Here is a 9102-nt window from a genome sequence, read left to right on the forward strand (position 1 = left end):
TGTGTGTGTGTGTGTGTGTGTGTGTGTGTGTGTGTGTGTTTGTGTGTGTTTGTATAATCATTGTAATAATGCAGATTCTAAAAATTATTTCTTGTTTTTGCTAACTGTAAAGCTGTTAGCTTGTAACTGTTAGCTGTTATTTTCAGCCACTGCAACACTCAACATGTTAAATTTTTGGCTTGGAAATAGGAAGAAAAATAGAATAAGGGTGCATTCACACCAGCCTGTTTAGTCCGCTTTAATCAAACACTAGCTCGTTTTCCTAGGAAGTCCGGTTCATTTGGGGAGGTGTGAACGGGCCATCGAACTCTGTCACGGAACAAAAAGGCGAACTCTGGCCTGGGCTAAAACCTAGGTCTCGGTCCGGTAGAAGAAAACTCCAGCACGTTTCAAGGACAGTGTGAATGCAATCAGACCAGGCCCCGCTCTACAAGCAAGAAGTGGAGTACAGCGCAGGGCAAACAAACACGCATTTCTCTTACCTCATATGGAGCCGTCAGCTGTCATGTGTGAAAATCTATATTCTCCATGACAACAAAGTTCATGCTCAATAATCCAGGTATACAATCCAACATTTTTTAGTCAGGTTATCTGGACAGTTTCTTTTTTTGTGCTGAAACATTTCGCCTTCAATCCAGAAGGCTTCATCAGTCAAGGAAACACACAACAAAACTGATTCTTCCCCCAACATCTTACTCCAAAGTGGAACAAACCAGTTTTGTTTGTGATAAAATGGTCTCTTTGGTACGCCCCCTCCTCCATTGCTGGCCCTCTTCCTTGTTGACAGTCCTGTCAAACTGGTTGAAAACAATAATGTCCATGCTTAATAATCCAGGTATACAAGCCAACATTTTTCAATCAGGTCATCTGGATAGTTTCTTTTTTAGTGCTGAAACGTTTGGCCTTCGATCCAGAAGCCTTCCGGAACGAAGGCGAAACGTTTCAGGTCATCTGGATAGTTTATTTTTTTGTGCTAAAACATTTCGCCTTCCGGATCGAAGGCGAAACGTTTCAGCACAAAAAAAATAAACTACCCAGATGACTTGACTGAAAAATGTTGGATTGTATACCTGGATTATTGCGCATGGACATTGTTGTTTTCAACCAGACTGATGAAGCCTTCCGGATCAAAGGCAAAACGTTTCAGCACAAAAAAAGAAACTGTTCAGATGACTTGACTGAAAAATGTTGGAATATTCTCCATGGTCTTCTGCCTCATCTTCCGCTCATGCTGAGTCCATTTTTGAAAAATGACAAAATATAACTCCTAAAACTGCTAAATCTTGATGCCACTCCATTTTTGTTTTTATTTCCAGAAGAAGAAGAAGAAGAAGTGTCTTCTTCAGAGGTTTTTGTATAGTTTCTTTCAGTAGTTCTTGGTGCAGCGCCACCACAGGCGAGTGGGGGAACAGGTTGGTTCAATGGGTTGGCTCGACTACACAGTGCAGTGTGAATGCAAACGCAACAGCTCAAATGTAAAAAAAAATGTTATGAATAGTGGTCCCCAACCGAACCGAGTCTACCGGACTATCAGGTGTGAAAACAACCTAATATAAAGGAATCAGTTTCTTCTCCAGCTGCCTCCCACATATTTTCTGATGGCTGTCCCTCAAAGGGTCAAAGGTGAACAAAAAACAAAAGACGTCAGCCTCTTTTGTTTCCACATAGTACCATGAGTTGAAGACACTTGATGCTGTCTGTGATAACAGAACTGACCAAGTCAAAGACTATTCTGCTGTCTCTGTGCTATTCTGGAGGACATCTAACCTGTTGCTTTTGTTCTGGTTTTGGAACAGTTGACCAGATCTTTACTCTTGCGGTATAGCTAAGTGGGTTTTAGGAGTATGACTCTTTATTGTTTTGTAGGTGTCATGTCATGACACATTTTGGACCCTTGCTTCAGGAAGCTAAACTTTCTCTTTGCTCCCCGCAGATGTTCCTGTCCATTGGGTTTGCAGCAGCTGGTGTGCTGGGGGCTATTTACAGTCTGAGTGCCTCCTCTCTTGGTCTGGCTAACGGGCCAGTGTGCTACTGGAGCAATGTAGACAGCGCCATCCCAGAGTGGGGAAGGCCCTTCGCTAACAGGTGTGTGTTTATATTTTAAGCTGTGATAAACTCAGTTTATGATTCAAATCATACATTGAAATGTCTTGTTTTCCCAATTGTCATGTTTTTGATAAGTAATGCTACTTTTTGATCATCGTTTGTAGCTCAGGGAACTACCTGAATGACAAAAGCATGTGGAGCTGGTGTAAAAGTCCACCAAATGTGGTTGAATTCAACTTGGGGCTGTTCTCCACACTGATGGTGGCTGCCTGCCTGGAGCTCATCTTCTGTGCCATCCAGATGGTGAACGGGCTCTTTGGCTGCCTCTGCGGCACCTGCTCTGGGAACAAGGTGAGCAAACAGCATGGCTACATGCTGCAGCTACTGTAAGTCCAAGGAGTTGGTCCTATAATTGGAGAATTGAGGCTTCAATCCACAGCTCCTGCAACATGCTGAAGTGTCCACTGGCAGGACACTGTAAACATCCCCCCCACCCCCCCACACACACCACCACCACCACCCCAGAAGAAGAGGAAACAAATTAACACAGAATGGCAGGTCTAGGTGTAGGCACAGGTGTACCCCCTCTTGGAAGAAAGACAAAACACATCAAGGGCAGAAAAATTACAAATACAAAACAAGTTGAGCAGAGTAGGTAAAGACAACTGCAGAATGAAGAAATGTGGTCAGTTTGTCCTCCAGCAGCCTAAGCCTATAGCAGCATAACTAAGGGATAGCTCAAGAAACACAACCCAACCCAACCCTAGGATTTATCAAAAAGGAAAGTCTTAAGCCCAGTCTTAAAACTGAAAAATGTGTCAGCCTCACATAAAGAAACTGGAAGTTAGTTCCAAAAGAGAGGAGCCTGATAAATGAAAGCTCTGCCTCCCATTCTGCTTTTGGAAATTCTAGGAACCATAAGGAAGATTCAAAGATTCAGAGAGATTTAGTTGTCATTCGCATCTCATGTGGTACATGTGGTGGAATGAGATTATGTATACAGGGTCCCAGTTACATCCAACAATAAAATGTAAAAGAAAAACAGAAATAAGATCTAAGATATTGTTTTGAACGAGAGCTGGCTGCGGGTCACCAGACCCGGAAAACCTGCCTCCAGCCCACATCGGGGGTGGCTGTGGCTGAGTGGTTAGAGCAGTCGTCCTCCAATGCGAGAGCTGGGTGTTCGAATCCACCAGCAGTCACATGCCAAAGTGTCCCTGGGCAAGACACTGAACCCCTCATAGCCTCTGATGTGTGTCCCATCAGTGTATGAATGCAATCTAAAGCACTGATTAGTCTCATTAGAATGATTTGTTCAATTAGCTTTGTAGAAATCTAGTAGAGTGCTGTATGAATGGGAAAATGAGGACACAGATTGTAGTGTAAAGCACTTTGAGTATCTTGAAATAAGATAGAAAGGCACTATATAACTACAGTCCATTTACCATTTTACTATTTATCTCTCCCCCGGCTTGAACCTCCCTCAGAAGCGGCAACTCACACTAACAATAAATCAAGGAAACATGAATTCAGTTTTACCAATTGTATTAAAATCAAGGCAGGAAAAGGTTACATGTCACAGCGATGGCCAGTCTGGTCTATGATGTGACCACAAACCGGAAGGGCAGATGTCCCGTGTCATTACTCATTTATAGGCCCTGGACTCCTCCTTCGCAGAAGGGAAGCACAACCTGTCATGTGTATGAGGGGGCGTGACTAAGTGTGATCTCAACGGATCTTATGTGGGTTGACGTGTAAGGAAAAATGAGACACTGCTTCAAAAAGCCTTTCTATGTGATGTAGCAAGCAAAAATAAACTCTATTCCTTGACGGATATTGAATCCCTGGGAGACTCTTTTTAGAGTAGCTGGTCCATTTTAACCCAGTCAAAACCAGGTCATAATTTCATTATAATCCCATCTCTGAGCAGATCAAATAACCCCAGGACCAGTGTAGTGATGTAGGGTAGGTTAGCTTAGGAGCTCCACTACAATCAATATTTAATAACGGGTTCTCTCTTTTTCGAGCTACTTGACAGATATGTGACAGAGATACTGTGTTGGAGATGGTCTAATCAGTGACATGAGACGTTAATTTTCTTTGACCCATCAAAATGAATGTGGTCATTTATTAACAGAATCAAAATTTAACATCAAAACATTGTACACTTGATTATTCTGATCGGCTCTGATTAATAAAACTTGGCACGTTTTACTTAATAAAATAAAATGGTACCCGAGTGTCGACTCTTTACCTTGGTGGGGTTTCAGAGAGGTCTTTTCCTGGCGTCCAGCAAGGCTGAGTCGTTTTATCTCCAGGGATTTATCCGCTTCTCATCAACTTGGGACCACGAGGCTGACTGGCCCAGCTTCCAAAATAAACTTCCCCAAAAAATAGGATTAAGTTAAGTGGAATTTCAGCAAACGTGCTGAACTCCTGAGATGTTGAATAGGTCTTTGGCGTAATGACCGGAATCAACACTCCAGACAGGTGTCATCTTTCAGAAAATGACCACCGTGGACTTCACCCTTGCAAAGTCACACTGTCTTCCTTCTCCACGGAACTTCTGTTCTCTCCAGAACTTCGGTTCACGTCTGGAACTAGGAAGTGTCAACTTTTAAAGAGTTCTGCTTCCGGTCCCTTTTGGGAAGTCCTGATTGGTTGAAAGAACCAACAGGGGTGTGGTTTTAGTGACGTAAGAGGTTACTACAAGTCAGAAAAACAGCGAAGATGTTTAGGAACAGACAGAGAAATGTTTAGGAACAGACAGAGAAATGTTATGGCGAAGTGGGAGGAAGCAGATGCCAGTAGCTTCTTATTTACCGTCTGCTAGGTTTAAAAACAATCCACTTCGTTCTAATAACTTCTTTCTGACTTTCGACCGACATCACTACTTCTCATTTCAGACAGAAGATCAAAATGCATAATTACTTTGTAACAGACATTAACTTGATTTCTACTTTGAATGAGGATTAAAAAATCATTACTACTGTTTCACAGTTGATTTAAAATGAGTAGTTCACTTCAACATTTAAAATGGTTTGAACTAAACACACTTTTGATTATCAAGACATTTGTAAAAATAGTAATGACAATATAAAAAGAGAGTGTTCTTTCAATTGATTAGTTCAGGATACAATTAGAAAGTCTCTGGATGAGCTAATTTGTATTTCTGGATTCAAATCAATGAAATAACAGTTCCTGTCCCATGAAGGTCTTCAGGGTCAGGTTTTGACCGGAGGCTTAGTTCACTACACCAGTCTAGATAAATAGCTAACAATATGAACTAAGAAAAACATCAACTAAATAATGCACTAAGCACTAATAGCATAAAAACAACATTACATCGAACAGCAGCATGAACATGAGTCTGTGTGAGCAGATGAGCATGCATGAACACAGCAACATGAAACAGATCAGCAGCAACATGATGTGATTTTTCACAGTGATTATACTGATTAGAGATTCACAAGTCTAACAGCCTCAGGGTAGAAGCTGTTCCTCAGCCTAGTGTTTCTACACTTAATGCTCCTTAACCTCTTTCCTGAGGGGAGCAGTAAGTATAGGCTCCATTATACTCGCACGTCCTATCAGCCGCACGGAAACTGTGCGCACTGTCTGCTGAGGGTTGAGACTTCATGCTCGAGCGTCCACCCAGAGCAGCTGCAGAGCAGCTCCACAGACAAGGGATGTTTACCTTCGGGACAAATTGAGGTCGCCGATTGATCATTTGCTGACACGCCTACTGGATTGATTGACAGTCACAAAAAAAAAAGAAATGAGAGCTGGCAGCCCCAGCCGCAGTGGTGTTTTGTGTTTATATACTGTTAATAAAAAGTTCTAAAAACAAAACAAAACAAAACAAAAAAACTGGTCCTGCAGCCCACACAGCAGACCAGCCCACCAGGAAATCTCCAGACCCTCCCGCAGCCATGCTGGACCTGAATTCGCTCGTGACAAATTCCTTCATTTCTCACCATTTTAGTTATGGCATCAACAGAGGAGGAGGAAGAGATTGTTTGCCTCTTTGCAAAAAAAAAAAGAAAGACAAAAGAAATGGCCATTAAACCAGATCAGGGATGACGAAGGGGAATTTTAATACATTGGTGTCGCATACAAAACAGTCCATTGCCGGGCAGTTTATTGTGTGACACTGGGTATGCATACACGGTTTTAAAAACCGAGCTTTGCACGGACATGCCCTGCGGGCATCCGCTTCGACTCTAATCCGGTACGTGCGGACCTCCGCGGACCCACGTACGCACGAGTATACCGGAGCCTTAAACCTGTAGTTTTTCATTCAACCTTTATTTAAACAGATAAATCACATTGAGCCTAAAAGACTCATTTACAAGTGAGACCAGTTTGGACAGACAAAAAAGTGGTAAAATGGACACATGTAGGAGTTGGAGGCGAAAAAATTCCTATCAGACTTTTTTTACCTGCCTGAGGGAAAAAAACTCTTAATATTAAAAAAACACCTCGCACAAACAAGCACATAGTGACATAGACATTCTGCAGAGGGGGGAGCCGAGAGCGGTGAGCATGTTCATAGATGCTCTCGAGGTCACTGTAAAAGTTCTGATAAGGATGGAATAATCAGCCAATGGCCTCCGGTGAGATCCATAAACATTCTCGAGGTATGTCGAGGAATGGCCAAGAATAACATCTATGAGAATCCAAGAGTCCTGAAATGATGACACAAAATTTATTCAGCTGGTTTCATCTGGTTATCAGTTGGAAATTCCTCAGGGAGGGGGTGGTGAGCGTCAGATCACATTTTCTCCAGGCAAATTCAGATAAGATGACCTTCAAGGCCAGCCAAGGGAGCCAAATTCAGATAAACGCACAGTTGTTATGGGGACAGGCAGAACTTAATAACATCTACCTTGAGTCTGTGTTGGTCCACTCGGTTCCGAAATGTCCAAAATACAAGGCCACACCAATGGAACGTGACTGAGTAAAAACTCCAAGATCTGATCCATTCTGCCCAAAGCATTTGAGTCCGGGTACTCAAGACACGAACCAAGCCATCATAAAGGCAAGCTGCATAATCGGGTCCAAATTTGCTGCCGACGACTTCCTTGATTGATTGATAAAACCAGCAACCAGCCGAATCCAAAAAGCAGGAACCAGTAGTCTGAGAGCAAAGTGCGCTGTTAGGAAAAAACAGAACCTTAAGATCTGTAATATAAGATGGAGGTAAATTGTCGAGAGTTTTGTATGTTAGAAGAAAGATTTTGAATTCTATTCTGAATGTGACAGGGAGTCAATAGAGAAGCTAAAACTGGAAAGATATGATCTCTCCTACTAACTCCAGTTAAGACTCGGGCAGCAGCATTTTGGATCAATTGAAGACTTTTTAAAGAAGTTTTTGGACAACCAGACAATAAATCATTGCAATAGTCCAGCCTAGACATGATAAATGCATGAACCAGTTTTTCTCCATGATTTTTGGACAAGCTGTTTCTAATCTTAGTGATATTATGCAGGTGGAGGAAAGTGGTCCTGGTAACGTTTATAATGTGGGGGTTAAAAGACAAGTCCCGATCAAAAATAACACCAAGATTTTTTACTTTAGAACTGGAGGCCAAATTATTGACATCCAGAGCAAGTGAAAGACTGCAAAATGTATTCGTATCATCAGCATAACAATGAAATTTTATCCCGTGCTGTTTAATTACTTGACCTAATGGAAGCATATATAAATGGTAAACAGACTGTACAGCGCATTTACATCTTACCAAGACACTCAAAGCAGTTTTCACTACCATCTGTGACCTTGTTTGCCCATTCATACAGCACTCTACTACAGTATATCTATATAAAGAATAATCAGTGCTTTATCACATTCATACACCGATGGGACACACATCAGAGGCAATGAGGGGTTCAGTGTCTTGTCCAAGGACATTTGGGCATGTGACTGCTGGTGGAATTAAACCCCCAACTCTTGCAAATGGAGGACCACTGCTTTAACCACTCAGCCACAGCCGCCTCATAAATGTAAAGAGTATTGGCTATTGTATTGGCTATTGGCTCTGGATTGTGTTGTAACGCGCTTTGAGTGTCTTGATCAGATAGAAATACACTATATAAGTACAGTCCATTTACCATTTACATTCTCACCATTTAGTTTTTTGTTCCTCTTGACTGACTGTTGGTCTCTTCCAGGCATTTGAACCAATCAGATTTTTTTTTGTTTTCCAGGAATGAAACTGGACTTCCATCACTCCATGACTTTTTGGCGATGAGTTGACGGTGGTTCTTGTTCCTTTCAGTTAGTTTTCAGTTTCTTACAGTGGGGGTCAGAGGTCACTGTATCATCTGACACTGACGAGCTTAACTTCTCAGGTTTAATTTGAGCCTTGTCAGCTTGACAAGAGGATTGACTGGAAATATTTTCTTTAGTTTTGTTTCACAGCTTGCAGATTAGAGGATTAATAGAAGCTTTTATGTGCAGAATTTGATGCAAGATATTCTGCTCATCAAATCATAAAGTTGTTAAAATATTTTGTAATAAACTTTGAATGTTGGTATAATGCAGCAGAGTTTTATTTCCCAAAAAAAGCAGCAGCTCACCCTACTTCTACATTCGGATTTTTTGGATTTAGTCATCTTGATGTCACCCTCTTTACTGCTGTTGGTTCACACTTTAACTAGATGTTTTTAGCACGGTTGAAATTACATTTTAAATGGAAAAACATAGCTTAGGTTAAAAGAAAATGTATTCATGTAAGATTTGTGTGTTTCCTCATTTTAGGTCCTATAGTGTGAATCTAACACATCTGACATCAACTAATAAAATAAAATATTATCCATTAAGTTTGACCATTTTAAAAATATCAGCATTTCCAGGCTTCCACCAAAAACAAATTCATGTGAAAAGGAGGAGCAAATGCACGCACCATAAAATGACGGCCATCATTTTATCCTCAGCCCCGTGACCCTTGTCCACCCAGAGCTCATCCATCACTCAGATGTCCTACCTCTTCTTTTTGGAAAATAAATCCTAACAGGTAGACGTCGGAGATTTGTTTTCAGAGCCTGAAGATG

General features: G+C 41.5%; 1 protein-coding gene across 1 annotated transcript in view; it reads left to right on the forward strand.

The window, feature by feature from the left end:
• The window catches only part of tm4sf21b (transmembrane 4 L six family member 21b), a 46032-nt gene extending 37552 nt beyond the window's left edge, over positions 1 to 8480 (forward strand). Inside the window, exons 3-5 of the mRNA XM_037681998.1 lie at positions 1934 to 2085; positions 2211 to 2397; positions 8257 to 8480. Coding sequence (XP_037537926.1) covers positions 1934 to 2085; positions 2211 to 2397; positions 8257 to 8262 — 345 coding nt within the window. The 3' untranslated portion in view covers positions 8263 to 8480. The remainder of the gene's footprint in view (positions 1 to 1933; positions 2086 to 2210; positions 2398 to 8256) is intronic.
• Positions 8481 to 9102: the final 622 nt, after the last annotated feature.

The sequence above is a fragment of the Nematolebias whitei genome, chromosome 1 (genome assembly GCF_014905685.2).
Source record: "Nematolebias whitei isolate Nwh7 chromosome 1, NemWhi1, whole genome shotgun sequence".
NCBI classification, from domain to species: Eukaryota; Metazoa; Chordata; class Actinopteri; order Cyprinodontiformes; family Rivulidae; genus Nematolebias; species Nematolebias whitei.